At 34.1% G+C, this 26,764-nt stretch overlaps 1 protein-coding gene, 1 long non-coding RNA gene and 1 pseudogene across 3 annotated transcripts; 1 reads left to right on the top strand and 2 right to left on the bottom strand.

Moving 5' to 3' along the window:
* Positions 1 to 289: 289 nt before the first annotated feature.
* LOC146944929 (BTB/POZ domain and ankyrin repeat-containing protein NPR1-like) lies at positions 290 to 5,450 on the bottom strand. The gene is made up of 4 exons (XM_085743277.1): positions 4,061 to 5,450; positions 2,531 to 3,284; positions 940 to 1,137; positions 290 to 680 (listed from the first exon to the last, which is right to left on the bottom strand). Exons 1-4 carry the CDS (start codon positions 4,607 to 4,609, stop codon positions 418 to 420), a joined length of 1,764 nt encoding a protein of 587 aa, XP_085599403.1. The 5' UTR covers positions 4,610 to 5,450; the 3' UTR covers positions 290 to 417.
* Positions 5,451 to 22,320: 16,870 nt separating this feature from the next.
* Positions 22,321 to 23,843, bottom strand: LOC146944930 (peroxidase E5-like; annotated as a pseudogene). Its single transcript, XR_015026180.1, has 3 exons — positions 23,602 to 23,843; positions 23,313 to 23,504; positions 22,321 to 23,177 (listed from the first exon to the last, which is right to left on the bottom strand). The product of XR_015026180.1 is annotated as a peroxidase E5-like (transcript).
* Positions 23,844 to 24,429: 586 nt separating this feature from the next.
* Positions 24,430 to 25,250, top strand: LOC146944931 (uncharacterized). The gene is made up of 2 exons (XR_015026181.1): positions 24,430 to 24,832; positions 24,952 to 25,250. It is a non-coding gene; the product is annotated as an uncharacterized LOC146944931 (long non-coding RNA).
* Positions 25,251 to 26,764: the final 1,514 nt, after the last annotated feature.

Below are 26,764 nucleotides of genomic sequence, written 5' to 3' on the forward strand. Positions count from 1 at the left end.
GTGTTTCGTTACATAGAACAACACTCTTGATCAAATTGGTTTCTGAAATGTTTAAAAAATGAGCGTGGGGTGTTATATAGTTTTCAGAAGATATGGGTATTTACGAAATTTTGCAGTGTTGTTTGCAAATTGCAAAGGATGGATTCATTTCTTCTTTGGGGTGGATATAACACACAAATGCAATAAAATTACAAGACACTGCGGAATTAACATATGGTAGATCTTATACTATTTGTTTTTTCAAGTTTTATAACTTTACACTATAAATTGGACAACGAAAACGAAGGGATAGGAAATTATTATTTTATAATGAAGAGATTTTACAATTTTACATGAGTTGGTGGGTATTATTGCCCTTTTAAAATTTGCACTATAAATATGTAAGACATTAACAAAAGACACTATGCCTTTTTTTTGTCACATTTTTCTAGCCTTGTAATATACAGGCTCTCTAAGGGATGAAGAGGATGATGAAGATGAAATCCCAGAGCGACTAAACTCAGCTTTGTCTTTGCTGAAAGCCTTGTTGACATCATCTTTAAGCTCAACGAATCTCGTCCTCTTGACTCTTTGCTCTTCTTGGGTGCCCTTCTCAAGGTAAAACAAATCAGGTAGGTCATCCTCCATGAACTTGTCGAGCACTTCCGAGCAATTAGGAAAGTAGCGCCGCCCCATCTCGACTGACACCCACCACATAAGAACATTGAAGACAGTAAGACTTAGAATTGTACATAGAAACATGGATAAATAAAGCGAAATCTAATCAAAACTAAAGACAGTTGAAATCAATCAGAGAATCAGATGGCTTCTCTAACCGTATAAACCCAGAGTTAACCGAATCCACATCGTTATAGAGAAGTCACCTGCTGCCCCGCGATTCCATTGGAAGTCGCCGTGACCATAAGAGGATACTATTAAATAGCAAAAGATTGCAATTACCTGTTTTCATCAGGGCCTCCATCCTAGAAATAAGTCTCTTGTTTTGCATTATGGGAGTTTCATTGAGATCAACCTCCCTTAAGTTTCCGTTTGAACCTTTTGATGCCGAAAGACCAGCAAACTCGGATGTTGTCTCTGCACGTGCAATGTCCATGGCTAATTTGGCTTCCAAAGGGAAAAATAGTCTGGCAAATGCCACTGCAGCAGACAGCAATGCTTATTATTTGATGGTTTTTGAGAATAAAAAACCAACACAAACATAGTAAACCAGTTGAACATAACATTCAAAAAGAAGTCAAACATCATATTTATTAAGAGAATGAAATACCAGCATAAACAAGACAGGCCTGAAACAGAAAATTTAAAAAAAAAAAAAAAAAAAAGGTTTTATAGAAACTAGCTCCTGAATTTTTCAGCCATATGAAGGTGGTCTCAGCGCTTCTTTTAAAAAATATCATTTCTTATTTTTTTTTAATTAAAACTGGAATTAAGAAATTATTCAAGTCAACATGAAAATCTCTCTGGCATTTAGCTACAAATGAAACAAGGCAAAATCGATGCTGGTAGCGTTTGTGAAAGACGTCCAAAAGCATCAAGAACTTCTTCCTCTATAAGATCAGTTGCTCCTAATCTGAGAGCTGGAGCAAGAACAAGTATGGACGAGCTTTCCTAATCCTTTTCACTGAGTGCTCACTCAAACTCCTTAATCAGTGAAGACAGATGGTATGAGTTTGACTTCTTCCTTACTCAGTTAAGACTTCTTCCTTCTCCCTTTCATGCTCTAAGCTATATTCAGAGTAAAATGCTTGCACTTTTCTACATCTCAACTTTTTATTTTAAACAATATTTTCCTAAGGTGAATCCAATGACCAAGGAGCAAGAACCCTAAAAACAGCAACCTGTTACTATAAAGCTCCTTCCATGGTACATGACGAAGAGGTCACAGGTTTGATCTATTGTGTAAACAATCTTACCTTGCAATTAAAGGACGCTAATACCATAACTCAAACGTGTGACCTCTTCGTAATGCAACAGCAAATCCTAATCACTCGCAAGGGAATTAAAACCTTCAGCAGAAAATTGGCCCTTTGTTTGCGCCTGAATTCCTTTTGCTAGATGAAACTTTAGAACTCTACACCCTAATGCAGTAACTTGTGAATCCAACCACTTCCAAATTCCAGCCTTACATTTCCAGAACTATCTAAATTCTCTGAGTTCAAAATTACATAAAGTTGGTGTCAAAACTGTTACCGTGAAAATCAATAAAGCTGGCAAATCCAATGGTCAGCTTTCTGAGGTCCAGTTGCACAAGGAGTTAAAGAACACAATCGAAACCCATAAATTTTAAGTGGTTCTTCCGAGTGGCATTTTTCACAAACAAAAAAACTCCAAAATGGGAAGCAAGGATCACACTGATCAAATACAAAGTAAAATAGAAATATACACAAAAAGAAGTATGAAAACAAAATGACTCAGTTTTGGGAAATTTCCATTCAAAGGCATGGAAACGAAGCATTTAAAATCCTCGAAGCTTGATCCACGACAACAATATATGGAACATAAGCAAGAAGTTGAAGGAATATCACCATACCTCTGTTCTCAAGGTACAAAAGCTTCATGTGGAGATCATCAGCCACTGTGTGGGAAGACACAGAGGGATCTGTAGCCAAAGGATTCCTTCGCATTTCTCTTTCAAGAACATCAATGCATATCCGGTCTTTATTTGTTTCTTTCCCCTGTTCTGTTTTTGTGTGATAATCCTTTGGCCTCGTCAACCTCCTACAAATACTAACAGCACTCTGACCATCGAAAGTCAAATCCGATGCACAAGCCCCTTTCGTAAGAAGCGATACTATAATTGAAGGCTCCTTACGCATGGCAGCAATGTGAAGCACTGTATACCCTCGAGAATTCCGAAGATTGACATTAGCCAAACCCAATCCAAGAACTTCAGAAACAACCTTAGGGTCACAGTGGGCTACTGCATAGTGGAGAGCACTAGCTTCATCTAAAGTAATGTCTGACTCGTTTAAAAGAAGTTTAACAAGCTCGACGTCGTCTGAGTCCAATGCCTTGTGAATTCTAGTGATTCGTTTTAGGGACAAAGTGTCCACTACAGGAGCATCGTTTTCATCATCCTGATGAAGGTCGCGGCGGAGCAATTTAACTTTTTCTGAGAGCTCATGGGGAAGCTCTTTCTCAATTGAGATCTGGTCAAGGTCCGATCGTGCCACTCTGTCAACACATTGGGCAACGAGTTGATTCAGTTGACAATGGAAAGCAACCATGAGGATTGAAATGACATCTTCCACAAGAGCCTTCCCTACAAAGTTAAGAAGACGTCTCTGCAAAATTTGAAGTAATACTTAGTTTCTCAATCCTTAACCTTGATCAGATACAATATGACTAGTAATTCAGATGTGAAATTAGTTTGCAATTTTCCAAATATGCCCAACATAAGATGCCAATTATGCCTAAAGAAAGCAAGATATATGGCGTATTGATCATAGAGTTTAATTTCAAATCCCTTCAAAATCAACAAAAGTAAAAGTTGTATTCAATCAACAATAATACATGTATAGTAAGAAATTTGTTTTGGAAAAGGAAATCATTTATATTGAAGCACGCACTACTACTTGCTAGATATATGAAACCTCTTCCCATGTTCTGAATCATCATACAAAACATCTTGGCATAGAACATGACAATAGCCTAACAGATAATTAATTATTCCTAAACTTGAACTAAATTTCATAATATAGAGAAAACAGAAAGGACATATAGAAAAATGTTCAAGTGGGGGTCAAGTAGCAGCTATGAAGCCCAAATACTTCAAAAATAAAAGAGCACCGACCGACACATATCGGATACTGATAAGCATCTCATACTTCCCGATACGTGTCCAAAAAGTATCTGATAATAATATATATTATTTTAAAAAATATGTATTTTCACCAATACTTCTCAAATACATCTTCAATGCTTTTTACCAACTAAAGACGCAACTGTCATCCGGGATCCCGGATACAATACGTGTTCCGTACGTCTAACTAACAATAGACATTGAATTGTATGTTTCTTGTGACAGATTCATAACTATCATCATAGATATAATGTTTACCTGGAAAAGTGATACCAACTCTGGTATTTGAAAAATGGAAGAGGCATACATTAACTCCACAGCAAAATTAATTGCAGGTCCGCAAGCATCATGAGCACAAACATTATCAACACATGTAGACACCTCCATTGGAGAGGGTTTAAGTTTACCACTATATGCATAGCTCAAGAATATAAGAAAAGCTTCATAACCAACTTTGCCATAAGGCAACAAATCGCTCAAACAATACTTCAATTTCCCTTCATTCTTCGACAATCCTTTATCTTTACCCCTCTTAAATATTTCATGGAAAAACTTACTCCTAGAACCTAGAATGCACCGATGAATTTTCACCGGAATTCCCTCCACAATGATATCGGCATCACCATAATCATAATCAGAATCAATCAAAAGCTGCTCCAAATTAGAACTCAGCTTGTTCAAACTTATAACCTCGAGGTTACGAGCATGATCGGAGCCATTAGGGCATATGTTGTGACTAATGGATCCATTTGACAAGTGCGAAGATGATGTATTATTGCTCAAAGAGGGTTCAGCCGAATTAGCCATTATTTTGAGAATCTATATGAACCTATAACATAATCTTCTTATACCACAAAACTCAAACTTTATACACTTCAAAGTTCCCTCTTATATAGAATCTCTAAACCTCTATTGTGAGATATGATAAACTAATGATGATACTAAATAAGAGCTTGAATTTTCTAGAAAAGAAGTAAAAACAAAAACAATCTATAAATAGAAAACTTGTATAACACAAATCTGAACAAATGGTAGCTGCAAAACCTCACGGCACATAACACATGATATGATGCAACAAGCCACAAAATTCCAAGAGTACACAGCTCAAAAGTTGAAAAGAATCAACAACTATCCAAACCAAAGTTGCTTAATAACTTGTAACCAAAAAAAGTTCCTTAATAACACCAAAAAAGTGCTTAATTTGTTCTCTATATCATTAAAAAGCTAAACTTGATTATTAAGTATGTATGCAAATTCTATAAAACAAAAATAAAAAAGATTAATTGATAAGGTACTTGTTTAAATTTCCAGAGCCACCAAAGCAGCATAATCAAACCAAACCCAAAATTGAAGAAAACAAAATCACTATAAAAAAATGATTTTTTTCAATTGAGTTTAATTGAGTGAGAAGAAACAACAGTAGCCCAGAAAGCAAAAGTGTGAAATTTGGTAATGAGATCCATGGAAATTACAAAAAGGTTGGAACTTTGATACAGAAACAGAAAACCCAGAGAGAGAGAGAATCACGGGTCAAGAGAGAAAAAGTCAAAGGGTAAAAAAAGAAAAAGTTTCTGAAGGGAAAGAAATGGGAAGAAGAGAGAGAGAGAGAGAGAGAGAGAGAGAGAGAATTGAAAAGAGTAATCAGAGTGAGAAAAGAGGAATAACTGAGACATTCAACATATCGTGGAAGTTTCGTTAATCGTTTTCAAATTGAGAGAGAGAGAGAGAGAGAGAGACTGTACGCGCGTAATAGATGGATGGTGATGGCGATAAGGAGATGAAGTGGTTTGGATGACGAAAGAGATGGCGTCACCGACCCCAGCTGGGGTTTGCTTGCGTTATCAATGGCGTCACTCTCTCTCATTGATCAATGTTTGGAAAATGGATAAAAACTCTTTTTTTTATTTTAGTCAAGCATTCAAGTGTTTTGTGACTTTAGTCTCGACAAAGTTTTCCGACTAGTTTCTTGAAAACACTCAAGAATGTGATCAAATTCGATGTGGATGAGAGTTCCATTGATAACCTAGATCGTTTTGGTTATAATGGTCTTCTTAGGAATCTGTTAGAGGGTTGAATTTTTTGCTTTTTCGAAAGTTGTGGTTTTACGTCCAATATTAATGCCTAGCTTCTGGCTATATCTCACGGTGTCGATCTAGCTTGGACTCATGACTACAAAGATATAATTTGTGAATATGATTCTCTATCCACGATAAAATTCACCAAAGAGAGAGTTTCGCATACCCACCTATATGTTGCGATTAATGATTACATTAGATCAATGCTGACTAGGGACTGAAACATTGTTCTTGTTCACAACTAGCTGGAAGGAAACTCTTGCGTCGACCGGTTAGCCAAATTTGAAGCTTCTCTTGATAATGAGATTAGAGTTTTTGATTCTTGTCCCCCTTTTATTGGTGAGCATTTGCTTAGCTAATAATATGAGATATCTTTCATCAGACTTTAGTTTTCTTTTTTGTCTTGTTTTTTCTTTGATAATAAAACATAAGGAACAACATAAAAAACACTTACAGTTAAAATTGAAAAAAAAAATAGTATACGAAAATTGCTAACAAATCAACATGTTGATTTAGACTCACAATACACATGATTTACTAAAATTATCGATTAGGGTGGTGGAGGAGATCATATCTTGCATAAGATGTTGGACGAAGACAATTGGAGTGGAGTTCAGATTAATCATACTATAAAATCCATTTTTAAAAAATGTTTTTTTTTTTTTTATGTTCAACTTACTTGTCATATCTATTCCAATGCAGAGAGTCTAAATTTTCATCTATATTGCACATCAGACCAAGACTATTATTGAAGTTACATATGATCTCTGAAGTTTTTTTGATTTATTTAACATGTATCTCTAAGACACAAGTTAGCAAAATCTTTTATTTATTTTTTTCAATTAATATGTTCAGTTAAATGACTCTTAATCAACGATGATGTGATATATTACATATCACACATCATGTAAACATTGACGTGACATATATTACATATGCATGCACACATTAAATAATTTCTATTAAAAATGAATATTTTTTTTTATTTGTTGAGCTTTATTTTTAATTTTCACTTCAACATATATTATAAATTGTTTGTTTCACGATTTTAAAGTTAATTATGTGAATTAAACACATGTTAGGTTCAATTTATATTTGTTTTGATGTAAATTTGGTTATTTGAAGAATTCAAGTAATAAAAAATTATGTAATTCTAAACCTCAAAAGAAAAGAAAATAAATTATATATTTTGTAATTTTTTTATTTTGATAAAAATAATTTTAGTCATACCATATAAAATGAAAGTTGATTATAAATAACATGTGAGTCAGTCTAAAAAAAGCTCGTAGCATGCATACGATAATTTTAGAGCTAGTGTTTAATCAAGTTTTTTCACTCAATCTGAAAAATAATGCAATTTGCTTGGGTTAGCTCGATTCAATTTGAGTAACCATTGACTCTTATCGGATTGGAACATTGTTCTTGTTCACACCTTAACATGTCTAACTATGAATATGACTAACCATTGTTGCTAATGTTTTCTCCTTTCCCTGTTAAGTCTTCCATTGCTCCTTTTTCTTTTCTTTTCTTATTTCTTCATGTTTTTTTTTTTTTTAACAAGATTTCTTTATAAAGTCACTTTGTTTTATAACTCGTTATAAATATCAGATTTCATCAAACCAAACTGATTGTTGAATCAAAAGTTTTTTTTATTAAGTAGACTTACTCTAAGTACACTTTAAAACTAATCTTGGAATATTATGATATCGAGATATAGTGTTTCTAGTTTCATTTTTAGAAATGTTAGAAAGATGGTTGGTGCGGAATGCACTGCAACAACTAGTCAACTATGCATTGCAACAATGGTTAGTTTACTAGTTTTTCTTTTGACTGAATAATTAGTTTATAGTTAAAATTCAGAAATATATAACTCCTATTTTCCACCCGCTTACCACATTACCGTTTTTACAAGTTAGCACAATTTTGTTTTTATTTTAGGGTTAATTATGTTTTTGGTCCCTGGAAAATTGCGACCTTGTAAGTTTAGTCCTTACTTAATTTTAATAGCATTTTTAATCCCTACAAAAAAAAATTACGTATAATTTTAGTCCCTGCTAAAATAAATTTTGTTTAATTATCCTTAAACTCTTAAATTTTTTAACGATTCTTTTTATACAAGTTTAGAACACTATGAAAGGTTCATTTACTAAAATCTATAATTTTTTAACATGAAATAAATTAAATATGAATTTTTTAAAACGACAAAAGTTTAAGATATAAGTAACAAAAATATGGACGTAGAAATCAAATTTTTGCGATATTTTTTTCGGATGACCTTTTAATAACGTTCTTAACACGCCTGTAAAAAATTGTTGAAAAACTTAAGAGTTTAAGCATAAATGAAACAAATTTGGATTGAGTAAGGATTAATATTAAGTGCAGAAATTTTTTGTAGGGATTAAAAATGCTATTAAAATTATGTAAGGACTAAACTTACAAGGTTGCAATTTTGTAAGGACCAAAAACATAATTAACCCTTTATTTTATAATTACTCGTTTTTATATTTGCAAGTGTATTTAAAAGAAGGGTTAATTATGTTTCTAGTCCCTATAAAATAGCGACCTTGTAAGTTTAGTCCTTACTTAATTTTAATAACATTTTTAGTCCCTATAAAAAAAAATTACTTATAATTTTAGTCCCTGCTAAAACAAAGTTTGATTAATTATCCTTAAACTCTTAAATTTTTGAACGATTTTTTTGAGACAAGATTTGAACACTATGAAAGGTTCGTTTACTAAAATTTAGAATTTTCAGACATGAAATGAATTAAATATGAATTTTTTAAAACGACAAAAGTTAAAGATAAAAAGTAATAAAATCTGGATGTAGAAATCAAATTTTGCGATAATTTTTTGCGGAGGAACTTTTAGTAATGTTCTAAACATGTCTGCAAAAAATTGTTCAAAAATTTAAGAGTTTAAGCATAAATTAAACAAATTTGAATTGAGTATGGACTAATACTCAGGGCAAAAAAACAAAATTAGGGACTAAAAATGCTATTAAAATTAAGTAAGGACTAAACTTACAAGGTCACTATTTTATAGGGACTAGAAACATAATTAACCCTTAAAAGAATGTATCATAAGTACCCTCCTTTGATAATTTAATTAAGTTATCAAAATATTCATAAGTGTAACAATTTTGTCAAAAAAGAAAATGTAATGTAATACCCCTCAGTTTCGATTCCAGGACAACCATGTTGGTATTTTTGGGAGCATAAAATCAAGATAACAATCATCCTATTGTGATAAGAGCAATCATAGAAGAGAATTTTTTGTTGAAGAAGCAACCATAGAAGAGATGTTGAACACTACATTACATAAAGAATATTAAGACGTTTGGTATATATATGAGTTCTTGAACTTTTTTTTTTTTTTTTGAAGAAATATGAGTTCTTGAACTTATTATTATTTTTAATTTGACATAATGTGTCCTTGCAATTATATGTTTCTCAACATCTATTATTCAATCTAATGTGGAACATCTAACTCACACTTGATGTAAATAATGTTATTTGAACACAGCAATGCCGACATCGTATTCGACAACGTTAGTGATACAAGGCACATGGAGTTCGAAAATACTTGGGTGACATTAATTTTTGGTGTCATTAGTAACATGGTTAATTCAACTGTGACACAAACCATTACAACTACTCTCTCTCTCTCTCTCTCTCTCTCTCTCTCTCTCTCTCTCTCTCTCTCTCTCTCTCTCTCTCTCTCTCTCTCTCTCTCTCTCTCTCTCTCTCTCTCTCTCTCTCTCTCTCTCTCTCTCTCTCTCTCTCTCTCTCTCTCTCTCTCTCTCTCTCTCTCTCTCTCTCTCTCTCTCATCTTTTTGTGTTTAAAAATTTGTAGTGCCACCTGTTGAACTTGAATTAGCCAATGTCATGTGTATTATGTCACACAAATGCAATCCCCATTAACATTAGTGCATTTTAGACGAGAGAAAATAATGGATGAATGATTAAAATAAGGGGAATGCCAACTTGTACTTTTGGAGCATAAGTTAAGAAACTAAATGTTGATTTTTTTTTTTGAAATTGCGCATATTCGATGTATTAAAAGTTTTTTTTAATATAAAATTTATTTTTTAATTATATTCTAAACTCTTTAACTTTTGCCCTTAGAATAAATTATGTAAATGAGAGAAATATTAATTTAAAGAGAGATAGAAACAATGTCATCGATCGATGTCACTGAAACCTAACGTCATCCATGTGCAATCTCATTGAACTTGCATAGAAACCGAGATGAGCTAAGAAATTATTAAAAAAAAAATCCAAATTCAAGGGCAACCCCTATACAAGTTTGGTGTGAGGAATGCAACTTGTGTTCACATAGCATTTTCCCATTTGGCATATCGACATTTTCTGTGTCTTTGATCCAACACTTGAAAATGCTTCCACTTCCACACCATGTTAAACTAGATTCTAGGTACTATTTTCAAAACATTTGAATAAAATAATACAAAAAAGTGGACCAAACGTTATAATCCTTGGATTCTCATATTCATGTAAAAATTGTTAAATTTTAAATAAATAAAAAATATACACTATCTTTATGAAATAAGTATAGTTTGAGTTTAACCGCGAGGTAAGTATACTCTGACAAAAGTTATTTTATCTAAGAAATCGAATTTGAATTCTTTCAAATGATTCGTCTATTGATAAAGATCATTAACGATTTAAGCTTAATTATTCTTTTATTAATACTTTTGGGATAGTTTAATAAATTGTTTAATGTATGTCATTTCTATTCTCAAAATACTTGAGCATTAAAAAATTATTGGCGTGAGGATGTTAGCATGCTTGAATTAAATATTCAATCTACTTGCATGGATTTTGCTTGAACGATGATGACACCATACTTTTTATTTTAGAGTATAAAAAAAAAAAAAAATGATATTTTGACAACCACTTTTTGACAACTTTTGAACAACTTTCTCTCTCATACTCACATGATGTTGTTATTATCTCTCTTCCTTTTTCTCTCTCCATTGTTTTTGACCAATAAGAAGTGAGAAAAACAAGGTTGTCAACAAAATTGTCATTAAATGGATGTCAAAATATCATTACTAAAAAACGATTTGGAGAGAAGAATGTACGATTACACTATACTTTATTTGTGAAGCTTTTAGTCACATTATTAATTATAAAGAATGTGTTTTTATGAGGTTGTCAAATTAATTTTTTAAAATTCAAATAACATTGCTTCTTTCGGAAAAAGGGCCTAGCAGGTGAAAGAGAAAATAAAACTAACAAAAAGTCCCAACAAATATGGGAAAGAAAACCAGTTGTCTCATCAAATAAAAGAAGCCCTATTCCATAGTTCAAATGGTGGAGCAGCAGAGATAACGAGAAGCTTTATATTTTTCAAATCAAAGTTGTAGTTGGCTAACAAAGGAGTATGGATGGGAATAGGTCAGGCCGGCCTACAGGGACCTACGGTCTAGCCTACGATAGGTCAGGTTAAGTCAGATTTTTTTCTTAAATAGAGAAGGCTTAGACTTTTTTTTAAGCCTATTTAGCTTAAAAGGCCGGACCATATACCTCTCAAAAAGCCTCTTAAGCCTATTAGGCCAACCTATTTAAGTAATATGAATAATATTATTTATTATTATATTATATTTTGTACTTTGAATTAAAATATAAATTTGTAGACTTTTTTTCAATAATTTAAGCTTTATTAGTATACATTAATTTTTTGCATATATAAATGTATTATTATAAACTAGAATAGAAATATGATACAATATATAGTGGAATTTAATTGAACTATTAGTTTGTTAGTCTATTTAAACTTAGATTACATTGCCAACTTAAAGATGTTCATAAAATATAGGTTTTTAAACAGGCTAGCAGACCGTATAAGGCTTTCAGAAGGTCAGACTCAGGCCTAAAAAGTAGGCTTATGACAGGCCGCAGACCAGGCTCAGGCTTTAAAAAAATATGACCTTGCAAAGCCTAGCTCGGCCTAGTCTATTTCCATCCCTACCAAGGAGCAATGGAGCATAATGATTTCTCTCACTGGCCAATATGGATGAACTTGATGTGGCAATCTTTCTTTAAAACTTGAGACATGTGTACCTATATTAAGTCGAGTATATGATATCAATGAGAACAATTTAGCCACTTTCCGTTGGTATTTAAGTGTGAATGATAGATAATCATACATTGACTATGAAGGAGTTTAATGTACACAATATATATAAGAGCTATGTTGAGATCAAACTGCAAGAAAAATTAGAACTGAAACTCATAGATTGATTGAACGGTAATGATCTAAAAGAATATGAAGTCATTACAACATTTCTATATATACAAAATGAGAATGAACCACACGCACCAACACTCCACAACAAAGCATTTATCGACACGACATTAACTCATTTAGTTAAAGCATGTGGGTTGTCTGACACCAACACGACATTAACACGTTTAGCTACATTCAAATATTTGATTTTCTCAAATTATTACCGGTGTCGACGTACACATGCGTATATGGTTCATAGGTCGGAGCTGCAATCCTTTCATTTTCATATTTAGGGTGAGAAATTCATCCGATCGTCATACCTTTGAATTGAATATGATATAACTATATTCAGGTAAACATGTTTAAATTTTCCTAAAACTAAATTCAAGATAAACAAAAAATTGAAATTTGTCACAGATAATAAATTATGCTCAATGCAACAAAGCTTATGGTACTAAAGAAAGATACTAAACCAAATTGAGAGCTTCTATCTATAACTTTCTACCCACTCACTTTTTCATCTTCATCTTCCTGTTTATTGAGCATAATATTAATTAATAACAGATCGTGAGAAGTGAATCATCAATGGAAAGAATGAGAGACATACATAATAAACACATTGAGAACAAAAATCATTAATTTGGCAGAATAAATTAAACCATCCAAGATGACAAGTAAACAAATGTTTAACAAAGGTCAATTCTATAAAAACACAAGGAAACAAGAATCATGACTCATGATTATTTCATAACAATGGCGGCAAAATAGAAATGTTGATATATCAATCAAAAACATCATCATCCTCATCATCATCTATCTTCTTAGTTCCATACAAACTCTTGATGCATATGCTATGATCGTAGCCGTAAAACTTTATCGTTTCAGGTGTAGTATACTCAAAATAAGATGGAATTTTGTGTTTCTATTATGTCTGAAAAATTTGGCGCTATGGAGAGTTTTTTTTTTTTTGAAAGAGCTATGGAGAGATTGAATAGAGGGTTATTTTCTTTATTTTCTTTAATAAGTCAATTCATATACTCTAGTAATATAAAAAGTTGTATATTATTAATCCATCATAATTAATTCTCCAACAGAAAAGGTGTTATTTGTTTGATTTAAAGATCTTCACTAGGAAAATGAATTTCTTAGTTTCTCATATACATAGGGAAAGGAACCATTGTACGTATGATTTAATTAAGTTAGGCTTATACTTGAGTGGGTTCTTGTTTTGAATTCAATCCCTATGAAGGTTAGTCGCATCTTTAGTTGAGTTTTCATATGTATATATGTGTGCACGTGCGTGTGCGCATGCGTTCATGTGTGTGTTGAATTACATGTGTGTGTGTGTTAAAATCAATCAACATATCACTCGGCTTTTTACCCCGAACTACGTGATTTTGATCCCGCTCGGATACGTAGGCAAAAGACTTTGTCTTTCCAAATCAACAAAATAAAAAAAACATTTTCTTTCTTTCTTTATTTATTTACATTTAACTTTTACGCAAGCAAGTAACTCAATTTTAGCACAAAATAAATAAACGCAAGAGGTTCCTATAGAGTACTATAGACGTTTAGGGTGCTAATACCTTCCCTTTACGTAACAACCCCTGAACCTTTAATCTCTAAAATTTAGGGTTTATTCGAACTTTTCCCCTTTTCCTTGGAAAAAAATAAAAGCTCGGTGGTGAATTAAAAAATTGCGAGTCAAAGCTAATCAATAGTTTGATCTTCGAAAATCACCGCGACAAAAATGACGACTTCATTGGAGAGCATCCCCTAAGAGGGTTAAACCTATCTTGTTTTTCTTTATTTTTGTGCTAAAATTTCTTGTAAATTGTAAATACGTGCCTATGTGTTTTTTTTTCATTTTACGTGAGTGGTGAGATAAGTCCTATGCCCAGACTTGAGGGAAACAATAAGATAGGATGGTGGTATAATCAAAGTGTCATACCAAGAGTAGCCTTGGGTCTTGGTACACGTGATATAACCCCGCTCAATGGAAGCCTCTTGAAAGTAATATTATGTCGTCATGAGTAGTCGTGATTGACATTATTATTTTTGAGTGTCCTATGAAGTTGAGGACCTTTAGAGTTACCTTTAACCCCTCTTAGCCTTTTAGGGCGTAGTGCGGTGACTAATCAAGAGTAGTCTTGAAATTAGTTGACACGCGTAACTACACTCAAATGAGACTTTCTTACGCATGTTGTTGGACCGGGAGTCAGTCCCGTAATCCAATAATATCTGAAAGGGGTCAATGACTTTGGGAACTTGGTAGAACCCATGATACAGGTACAATTGAAACCATAGTCCCTACCATATGGTGCGCTTGCCCTTGACTCCAACATTATGGACTTAAGCCTTACACCATGTTTTCAGTTTTTGTAGCATAATCATGCATACATGCATTCATAAAAAAATAATTTTCCATTAAATATCGAAGGACTTAGATAAGTTTTTTGTTTTGTAAACATCACAGATATGGACTTTGTAAGGAGGAACACTAAGAAATATGACTTCAAGAGCCCTGATTTGTTGAACCTAAGGAAGCTAGGATCTTTAGTAACTAGTCTGGAAGACTTTCGAGTTCGTCATGGAAAATTGCTTAGCATCCTCAAGACAAATGTTGAAGAAGGGGGTCATTAAAACTTTGGTCCAATTCTATGACCCACTCTATCATTGTTTTACATTCCCCGATTACCAACTTGTCCCCACCTTAGAAGAATATTCCTATTGGGTTGATTTGTCGGTGTCTGACGAGGTACCCTTCGGTGGTCTAGAAGAAACTCCTAAACCCTCAACCGTTGTAGCATCCCTCCACCTTGAAACATCCGATGTAGAAGCCAACCTTACTACCAAAGGAGGTTTCCAAGGTCTACCTACCAAATTCCTATTAAATAAAACCTTACCTTCGTGTAACCAACCCCCGAACCTTTAATCTCTAAAAATTAGGGTTTATTCGATATTTTCCCCTTTTCCTTGGAAAAAATAAAAGTTCGGTGGTGAATTAAAAAATTGTGAGCCAACGCTAATCAATAGTTTGATCTCCAAAAATCACCGCGACAAAGCCAATGACATCTGAAAATTAATAAACATCAACACACCAATTACAATGGACGAACCATGCAACTATATTTATAAATCCAGCAATACAAACACAAAAAGAATACCTTAATCAATAGAGTTGAATCACAAACCTACTAAATATTACACAATATCCTATATAATGAAAAATAAAATAAAAAATAAAAACTAAATTTAATAAAAATAATAAAATAAAATAAAAACGCAATTAGGAAACCTAATGCGGTGGTAAATATTGCACTCCAAGACACCATCATGAAAATTGGGAGCTTCGTATCTTCTTTCTCAAAAAGTTTGTTCTTCAAACTCCGCGATATTACATAGCTCACCATGAATAAATAGGAATCCTTTGGTGCTGCTATCTTCCGCTTAATCTTCATGGATGGGTGAAAATGACTCAGAGTTAGGGTCAAAACAACCACCATCCCTCCAAATAGCACGCTCAGAAACTTTATCCAACGAAATTTATGCTTCATTGGATAAAGTATTAATCTTCGACGGTGTGGCCCCATGACCTTCAGAAGACTTCTGACCACTACCACCTCAATGGTGGGTGGAATGGTCAGAGTCACGATATCACTCTGACAAATTAAGAAGTAAATAGAATTAGGAAAATGCTTAAATGTACAAAACACACGAATGAGTTATAAGCTTTCATTTAATTTCTCTTTTAAATTTGATTTTACTCCAAATAACCAGGTCAGTCCCACATGTGTTTGTTTATGAGCTATGAAGCATGGACACCTCAGAACTAGGCGTTTCGCGGTGTCCGACACAACACCCATTGTGCATATGATTTAGTTTCTCATACATATAGGGAAAGAAACCATTGTGCGTATGATTTATTTAAGTTAGGCTTATACTTGAGTGAGTTCTTGTTTTGAAATTCAGTCCATATGAAGATTAGACGCACCTTTAGTTGAGTTTTCATATGCATATGCATGTGCGCGTATGTGTGCGCATGCGTGCATGCGTGTGTGGAATTACATGTACTAGTTTTGGTTTGTTTTTTTTTTATTACTATTTTTGGTTATTTGTAGCTTGTTGTGTATTTAATTTTCTATATTTATTTGCATATTTATGAATGTATAAACTTTGTGTTTATGTTTGTCCTTTAAACAGTATAGTCATTGTGGTTCCTTAAGTCGTCGCTAACTTCTAGTCTCTAAGGTCGGTCGTTAATTATTTTTTTTGTAGGATGTAATTCTTTTTATTGCTTATATATGAGATCGGTGGGAGTATTTTGTTATTAATGTGAGAAAATTAAATAGCACTCACTAATTTTTTTATGGTGCATTTTTTTTAAGAAGCTTACTGTGTAATTTTTTTTCCTTCTTATATGTATGTATGTATGTATGTATGTATTCGCGAACCACATTGTTGAGACATATAGCATTGTTGATTATCAAATGCCATGAGATGTTAAATTTCGTCAGCACTCTTATTTACTGTGAGAAAATATTAAAAGTAAATAAGTTGTAAGAATTAAGAGTAATTAATACAGGGATGTAAGTCCTCGCGAGCTTAATTGAGTTGGTAAGGACAATGCATAATATATGCAAGGTCCGCGGTTCAAACCCTGTCCACCACAAAAAAAAAACAGGGATATAAGATATTCATAGAATTAGAATAAATTTATTTAAATTTATAGAAGTCTTAAATGAAAATAATTAGGTGTTTCCTTGGTCTAAATAAAGAAAATAACCAATTCTTGAAGAGTTTTAGTTTGAATAGAGGGTTTTCCTCTTCCTTTAACCCTAGCTTTCTTAGATGATGCAGTTCGTGCATGATCCAACCAAGAATTGGCCAAAGGTATACATTTTTGTAAACAATTAATTGAAAAGAACAACATCACATTGATTACCTCGTTTTGCCATTAGTAAGGGTTTGGAATGTTTTTTAGCCTTAACGGAGTGTTTTCTCTAGCTTTTGCTTGTTCTTTTCCTGCATTAGTCAAGAATATGCTAATGCATTCATTTTAAGAAGACGGAGATAACAGATTTTTTTTTTAGCAATAAAGAAATTGGTTCGCACATAATTCTCTCGACATGTTGTGAATTGGTAAACAGGTACCGGTTCATGGTACATTTTTTTAGCTTAACTATCGAGAACCGGTACGCACATACCAACATTCTCTATGTATACGACTACTCATTGTATATATCATTTAACATATTATCAATTTTATCAATACAATGACTCCTCAAGAGCATTATATACTATCTACCTTTCCATACATGTTAATGATTCTTGTTGCTAAAAAATTTGTAGAGGGAAGATGATCAAACATGAACGTGAACAAGTACAATTTTTTGAGACACCGCTTTAGGGTTCAATTTGTATCCTACTATTGGCATACCTTCATGTTCATCTTATTTCATATTTAATTGTATTTAAACGCAAACTTGTTTTAGATTTCTGAACAAAGCAAAGCGTGCATACTTGTTTTACAAAAAGTACTAATGATCATTGTAGTATCAAATTTCATGTGACAATGGCAATGTTGACCAATCTTAAGTAGTACAAGTACAAACAATCTAAAATATTATGAAATTATATTAAGGGATTTACTTTCCCCACTCTACGGCCTTCTCGCGCGTCCTATGCAGATGACCAACATGCCCTCCGGATTATATATTTCGGAACATCTATACATTTTTCGGAATATAGAATCCGGACAATTGCAAAGTATAAAAGGAACTTCACCCCTCATTTTTACAGTTTTACAGTTTCACTTTCCCCATTCTCTCTCTCTACATTATCCCAAATTCCGAACACCACAAATCTTGTCCAAATTTGGAGTTTTCTTGCTCAAAAGCACCGCATTTCAACCCTTGTCAAACATCATGGAAGGTAAGTTCGATTTCTGTACACATGCAAGTTCAATTAGTTCGTTTTTTTTTTTTTGAATTTTGTTCAAATGCAATCCGGATTTTGTTTTCCGGAATAGGTTGTTGCTCATCCGGATTTCGAAATCCGGACAAACGCAGAATGTTGTTTTGCTTCAGGTTTGTGCTATTTGATTGTGATGTTTGATTTGAATGTTACAGAAGGTTCAACATCTAATACCCGGCGCGTAAGGGAGACAGAGCATGCTTCCCATAGGAGAGAGCATTCTCGACGGCTGCAGGAGGAAGGTGGTGTTCCTCTGAGGCGTCGGGGTGGTAGAGGACGTCGTGCTGATGTCGAGCCTGATGTCGAGCATCAACAGGAGCAGCAGCAGTATATGGAGCAGGAGCAGGAGCAAGCTGATGTGGAATTACAGTGTATGGAGGAGCAGGAGTTTGAGGAGGAGCTGCATGGTATGGACGAGGAAATGGAAGATGTCGAGCCACGGCGAAGGACAAAGAAGAAGGTGGTGGACCCTAAGCTACTACACGACTATCCTGATGGCCCACACCAGACTGACCTGCTTTGGAGGTACCATGTGCACGTGGCCAGGAAGGCGGCTGATGGCGTGGTATGTACTGTTAAACTCACTTTATATCTGAAACTCGCTTTATATCTGAAACTGCATGTTTATGTATTGTTAAATCTTACTGGTTTATTTATTGTTAAATATGTTTGTGAAGCCATGAGTTTAAACTCACTATATTAATTTTAATTATTTGCAGCGGCGAGGAAAATTAAAATGCATCAACAACGGAAAGAAGATAGAAACGATGCATAATGATGACACTAGACCTATCATGGCTGCACGGTGGTGGGAGAACAGATTGCATGCCACAGGCCTTGGTTGGCTCCAGGATACCAGCTACACCATTATTGACCATGGGCTGGTTTGTGCGTTCGTGGAGAGGTGGCACGAGGAGACTTCCAGCTTCCACCTTCCGTTTGGGGAGATGACGGTCACACTTGATGATGTGGCCTCTTTGTTGTATATCCCCATTGACGGCATGCTCCTGTCCCACGGGTCCATTTCACGGGATGAGGCGGTGGAATGGATGGTGGAGTACTTGGGGTCTGATCTGGGTGATGCTCTTAAAGAGGTCGAGAAGACCAAAGGTGCACATTGCAGATTTAGCTACTTGGAGACAATATTCAAGGAGCGGTTGAAGGAGCAGAGGGATTTGGCGGCCGAGTATGGTGTGACTGAGGAGGTGCGGAGGTTGTGGGACCATGTTGTCCGCATATATTTGCTGTACTTGGTGGGCATCACGATCTTCAGTGACAAAAGCCAGTGGATGTTGTCTACCTGAAGTACTTCAGAGACATTGATATTTGTATAAAGAGTTCAACAATGCTGCACGTTGGAACACCAGTCAGGTGGCAGGATACCTGAGTTTGTTGCAGGTATAAATTAAGAACTATGTTTTATTTTTTTAAATGTAAGTGTATATGGTTTGTATATTTATATGTGGTTGTCTTTGGTGCAGGCTTGGGTGTTTCATCAATTCCGAGGTATGGGAAGGAAGGATGTCTGGGACAGATATGTAGAGCATCAGTATCCCCGCGCGATGATTTTTTTACCACTACAGGGTTTAGGCACGGTGGACAACTACAGGAACTATCTAGATGCGCTAAATTTGACGAGGGTAGTCATGGCCCTATATGCTGTGCACCTTCAGGCACGTCAGTTTGAGCAGGTCAGCCTTTACTCTGGATGGCTGAGATGCGGAGAGCGCATGGTGAGATATCTGTCGGAGAGGGTGCTTCGCCAGTTTGGGTTTGTTCAGACCATACCGAGACATCCCGTTCAGAGTGCACCTGTTGATGTTAACTTGGCGGAGATCACAAACCGCTTTCAACATGCACTTGATTATACGCAGACACCTCAGGAGTTGGGAGAGATTGCGGTCCATGGTGTGGAGGTAGCAGATGGATACATCGAGCGGTTTTACCAGGTGTCTCATCCACACATGATTCTCCCAAACATGCCGGTACCGGTGCCGAGGCCACCAGAGCGTGAGGTCCTTGATGCCCAAGCTGCTCAAGATGATGGAGACCTTGCGGACTTACAGCTTAGCGGAAGGATAAGCCGCATCAAAGACCACATCTATGCTGTGATGAGAAGCGGTCTGGGGTCGAAAGGGAGTGAGGAATGGCAGCATTTGGAGGATGCCTTGAGAGAGGTGCATGATGCAAAAGTTTACCGTCGTCAGGCAGCTACTGATGGTGGCAGGGGTGGTGGCAGAGGTGGTGGCAGAGGCGGAGGTGGTACGGGTGTAGTTATTGGGGGCTGATTGTGTTTTATGTAATTTTAATGTTTGAATATTTTGGATAATTATGTTATGTACCATTTGGATAATTATGTTTTATTAAAGTTTAAAAATTATATTGTGTTGTTAATTTTAATGTTATAGTTTGCTTTGTTGGTTTGCATATGGTCAAAGGCCAAAAAAATTGGCTGAATCAACTCTAAAACATAGGCTCAGCCAAAACAGATGGCTTCTGCCTCTGTACTGATGCATTCCAGATTTTATAATCCGGACATGTTTAGTACATTCCGGATTATATAATCTGGAACCATCATTCACCACCCCCCTTTTGTTGACTTTCAACGGGGTGATTTACACGTTTCGGATTATATAATCCGGAATAATCTATCTCTTTTGGAATATATAATCCGGAACAATATTTTCATAACTGGCATCATCATCCATCAGGGTGGATTAAGTGCCAAAATAGTCGTATAAATCCGGATTTAATATTCCAGAATCACTTCGGATTATATAATCCGGACTAGGGGTATTTTGGGAAAAAAATAGGGCGCGCGAGGAAAGGCATAGGGTGGGAAAAATAATACTCTTATATTAATTAGGCCCTTTAGGCAAAATACTAAAAGTAAAGAGATCAATCCAAAATATGAAAATTAAATTGCTCTTTAAGCCCCCATTTTGTGACCACCATTTCGCATAATGCTTATGTTTGGGTTTTATTCAAATTATTAATTATGACTTTTACCAAAAAAAAGGGTTGTCTCCTAGAACCAGATATGCACTCTATTTTTGAGAAAAAAAGAAGTATACTTATTTTTAATTTAATAATGCAAAAATTAAATAATCATGATTTAAAAGACAAATTATATTAGAAATATAATGATATACAAGTATTATTGGGACTCACTTAATAATTGTTTTGAAAGTGTTAGGTTAAAGAGATTAAGTGCTTATGAAATATTTATTTTAAAATGAGTAATGTGTATACGCATGACTCGTTAAAACATCCAAATGGATAACTTCATTATAAATGCTCTTACACTACTATTTTAAACTGAAGTAATTAATTACTCTATTAATAATAATTATAGTCCATTGTTTTTTAATAATTTGTTCCTTTTATTTTTGGGCCAACTCTATAGTGCACAAGAGACATATGTCTTGCACCATGCACATATTTGTTTCTACTATTATATAAATAAATCTCATTATTGAATTAAATATGATGAGATTTAATGATCCGATGGTGAAAAATAAGTATGTCCATGATGCAATACTAATTTATTTGATAAAGCCTAATGTTTTAGATAAAGCCTAATTTTTTGGCGATCACTACCATTTAGGCACGATATTTGGATATACTCACATATTTTTAAAAAATGTAGAGAGAAAAAATAATTAAATAATATGTATCTTAAAAATAATTAAATGATAGGATTTGAATGGGTGTGTATTCAAATTAGGGATGTTTGTGATGCAGTTTAATTCGGATGACTTTTAAGCATGTGAAAGAAATTATCTTATACACTCAAAGCCCATAACACACATAGCTAAGACACGAATGTGCCTAGCTATCACAATTTTTTTTTTAAAACTAAAAAAACAAAATGATATTTATCCTTTCAAATTGATTTAATACATCAAATACAATCATATATTCAACATTGCTAAAAAAATTAAAAACGAAATCATTAATTTAATATGTAAAAGGGACCAGAATACATGTCTCAACGTTGACGCTGAAATCATTGATTGAATTTGTAATTCATTGAAGCAAGTATTTCAATAGAAATCAAACGAACACCGCAACAAGACCGAAAATCAAACAACGTCCCACAAGACGACGAACAACACAACACTGCTCTCATATGATGAAATCACGAGAAAAATAAACCTAACTCTATGTGAACATTGCTTATTTAGATTAATATAAGGAAAAAAAAAGATGAAGATGGTGATTTCAGGTGAAAATTTATCCGAAACCACACCCTCAATGAAGAAAATGGAGAAGAGAATTTTGAGAGAGAAAACCAGGGCTGAATAGCTATCACACTTCTGAATTAATGACTTCTAATCACCACATTTCCTTTAAATTGAACTAACCATATCCTCTTCAAATGATTGTGTGGAGGCCAAAGTAGCAAGATCCAACTCAGAAGATTTTTTGTGAACAAAATTGCATTGTTTTCTTATTTCTCCTTTCTTTCCGGTAAGCACACCAATATTACCCATTTTAATCATTGCTAACTTAAAGCTCTCAAAGAAAGCACTTTGGTTATTGGCGAAGTTATTAACAATGCTAGTGGTATCTGCATTTGGTGTTGAGAACAATTCTTGGTCACTTTGAAGCAAACCCTTTTTAACCTTAAGATTGTTGTAGAAGTTCTTGTCCAATGTATCAGGAGTAGTTGGGTCGAAATTGACACGGTTATTTCCAGGTCCATTTTGAGGACATTGATTTTGCAATTGTTTTAAGTACGTTATATCAAGAGTTGGATCAGGTTCACCGGTATTGCTGAAGTTGTATAATCGATCATATACTCTTCCATCACGTATAATATTTAAGGACGTGTTAGATATTTTTTATATTATTGTCTTTATATAGATCACTTGCTTAGAAAATGTGGCATGTATATATATACCTGAAAGTGCTACTAGATCAACCGTGTTGAGACCTTGAGCAGCAAAGGAAGATTTAAGTTGACTTAGATTGAAGAAAGGGGCTGGAAGATTTTGATTTGCAAGGGTTCGATTTGCTGTTAGACTATCCCTTCTTCCCAATGGGACGATCCAACCGGGACCTTTACTCTGTGAATATAGATTTTTGTTATTTTAAGACCATATAATGTTTTTTTTTTTAAGGGTAAATACAAATATTATGATTTTATGTAAGACTAATTTCTTGAAACTAAAAATAATTAGCTAGACATATATCATATGTACCAGGACGGAAGATATTCTAGCAGCAAGTGCAAGAATATCAGCACAAGAAACTGTATTAGGGCAAGCTTTTTCCACGTCTGTCTTGATACGATTCACAACTACCAAACCTCTTGTGGAGTTGATATTTGGGAGAGATTGTAGTTCGCTCACGATAGTGGCAGTGTTGTTCAGCAAAATGGATGCATCGCAACCCTGTTTCAATAATTAATAATGTATATCGTCAGTTTATATATTTAATATTGTAAGCTAACATAGTATACTAATTAAATTCATAATAATATATACATACTTGAACGAAACAATCATAAAAGTGAAGCCTAATTAGAATCGCAGGCATTCGGGGCTCAATCTTAGTAAAGTTCCTAACGATTTCGCGGACAATGGAATTAAGATTTGGACAAGTTTTGCTATAAAAGGATGGATCAAGCTGTGCATTTGAAGATAAAGGTAACACTCCAAACACAACCACAATACAGCACAAAGAAGTTGCTATGAGACGAAAGGAGTTCATTTTTAGAGTTATGTGTGTTTTGAATTAATTGCTGCTTGACTATGGTTTTATTTATAGGGTCATAACATGATTATGGCTTGTGGTTGCCATGTATGATATATGATAACAATAACATTAATACGTGTAAGACGTACACACACTTGATAATATTGAACATTTTTTTCCTAAAGATTATATCAAGTCTTCAAAAAACAATAAATAAATCACAATACTATATATAGAGTATATATGTACCAATTTACGGTTCACGTTACCAGCTGGTGAGAATTGTCGTCACTTGAGCAACTCCACGTTATTTTTATGGCTTAAACGCACTTTTAACCCCCTAACTTTACCATAGTTGCGATTTTGGCCCCCTATTAAAAAAAATCACTTTTTAGCCCCTTAAGTTTTTCCCCTTTTGCAACCTTCAAGCCCCCCTTGATTTTGACTGGGTCAACGCTTATGTGGCTCCTAGTTGGACGCCACGTAGGAAAATTTTGAATTAAAAACAAATGAAAAAGCCACGCGTGTATTTTATGAATTAAAAAAATAAAAAATAAAAGGAAAAAGGAATGGCACGTGAGATCATCATGTTCTTGTTCATCTTCTTCACCCAAACACCTCCATCTCCTTATCCTTCTTCCATCTCCTCATATTAAAGTCACTTCAATCACACCAAAAACACAAACAAACAATAGATTAAATGGGAAGAACACTCAAAATCAAACATAAACTCAGATCTAACAATTTAGGGGTGGAGTTTCTACAAAATTTTACCAAAATCAAACATAGAAACCCTTAAAGAAGCTTTTGAAATTTGAGAGTTATAAGAAACCGCGAAAGTTTTCCCACTCAGAGAAAGAAACGGAAATCTCGAAGAAACAATGGAATCGTGATTGTAGTTTCAACTGGCGAGATGAAGAATGTGAAGATCAATGGCGGCAAGATTGAGAAAGAGAAGAAGTTCTTTCGTATTCAAGTTTCCAAGACTAAGAAGCCTCTCTTCTGCTACCTCAATCTCGCTAAGGTATTCAATCGTTTTTCTGATTTTGATTCAATCGCTTTTTCGATTTTGATTCAATTGCTTTTTCTTCTTTTCGTTTTTTTCATTTCTGATTATTGATGTTGTGTTTCTTTCTAATTCAGAAACACTTGAAGCTGGATAATGATGTTGAGCTCTATGCTTTGGGAACTGCTTCCAACTATCATACTCATCTCTGAGATTTTGAACCGCAATAGATGGGCAATTGAGAAAAGTGTAGAGTCATCCACTGTTGATACAAAGGAAGGCAAAGAATGTCGTGGAACTCTAAAGTGTGGAGGCATCCACTATTGCAAACTACCTTCTATGTTGTGTTTTACAACTTATTGTGGTTGTTTTTATTGATCTGTGTTGTGTAGCTTAGCAGACATTGTTGCTCGTAATCTAAGAGATGGTTCTTGGAGTTCTCTTTTGTTCTCTCCTGCAAAATTCATTTTCTATTACAATGAAAATAAGATTTGAAAAGGGAAGCTTGGAAGTGTATGAGGATAAAATTTGAGGCTTCTCATAAATTAATGGGAAAAAAAAATAGTGGGTTCTTTGATGGTGGGTATTGATGATGATGGTTGATGTTGATTAAGTTGCTGGGTTTGAATGAAAGATGAAGAATGATGTTGATGATGAATCACGTGTTCCTCCTTTTCCATTTTCATTTTTGTTTTTTTTTAAATAAAAAAAATACACACGTGGCTTTTTCATTTATTTTTAATTCAAAATTTCCTATGTGGCGTCCAACGAGGAGCCACGTAGGCGTTGACCCAGTCAAAATCAAGGGGGGCTTGAAGGTTGCAAAAGGGGGAAAACTTAAGGGGCTGGAAAGTGATTTTTTTTAATAGGGGGCCAAAATTGCAACTATGACAAAATTAGGGGGTCAAAAGTGCATTTAAGCCTATTTTGATTCGTTACCAGCTTTGGGTTTTCAAAATATTGTTAATCAACAGGACCAAGAACTGCTCTAAACAAACAAGATTAAGAACTTTATTCGCTTAAAAAAAAAAAAACTAAGAACTATATATATAATACTTTGATTAAAAAAATTTTTTTAAGGAACTTTGATTAAAAATTCTTATTATTGTTACTGTTTTCTTACAATAATATTGTGAAGTTAAAGACCAATATTTTGACTCAAGATCCCATTTATCTAACACAACACCAATATTTTGACTCAAGATCCCATTTATCTAACACAACACTCTAACATCTTAGGCGAAAACCAGTACTCCCTCCGTCCCATAATACATGACATAGTTAATCCTATTACGCATGCCAATGCATAATTTTGAGCTTAAATATCTTGAATAATATGTTAGAAAAAATTATGAAAATTTGATATTTTGAAAATACTCATCGAGACGAATCTAACGACATCTTATATTATATTATTTATCTTTGTATATTAGTAGAAAAATATGGTCAAAATAAATTAGGTCAAAATTGCAAATTTTCAAATGGGTCATCTATTGCGGGACGAAGGGAGTATATCGAAAGCTTGATCGCACATTCACAACTAATCAATTCAATATGTCTAAATATGTCTAAAGTAATTAATTAGTGAAGAACAAATTTAGTTGAAGTTATAGGGTTATTAGTGAATTATCCCTTAAGTTCAATTCAATGGTGATCAAGCAATAAAAGGCATTAAAAACAAAATTTACTGAATAAACATAGATCTCAAATTGTATATACTTAAAACTCATGATCATACATTACTTAGTTCGAACAGTCTCAAAGAGGATCATCATCCAATCTTAATTTATTGATCAGTTTAGCTACTCATTATAGTTACAGACACGATCAAATATATAAGAAACGATACATTCAATTGAGATGGTAGTATTGAGCTTCAAGTAAAGTCTGTCTCGATTGAATTTAAAAACTGTTTGTTTTATAGTGTCACTTTCTATCAAATGGGTGCAT

The sequence above is a fragment of the Medicago sativa genome, chromosome 2, assembly GCF_051527215.1.
Source record: "Medicago sativa cultivar Bolivia chromosome 2, Bolivia_mono, whole genome shotgun sequence".
Lineage (NCBI taxonomy): Eukaryota > Viridiplantae > Streptophyta > Magnoliopsida > Fabales > Fabaceae > Medicago > Medicago sativa.

Coding starts and splice junctions, on each gene's coding strand:
- LOC146944929 (XM_085743277.1), bottom strand. CDS start 4,609: ATGGCTAATTCGGCTGAACCCTCTTTGAGCAATAATACATCATCTTCG. Junction 1,138..2,530: donor TTTGTACCTTGAGAACAGAG/GTATGGTGATAT, acceptor TGTCTGCTGCAG/TGGCATTTGCCAGACTATTT. Junction 681..939: donor GGAGGCCCTGATGAAAACAG/GTAATTGCAATC, acceptor GGTGGGTGTCAG/TCGAGATGGGGCGGCGCTAC.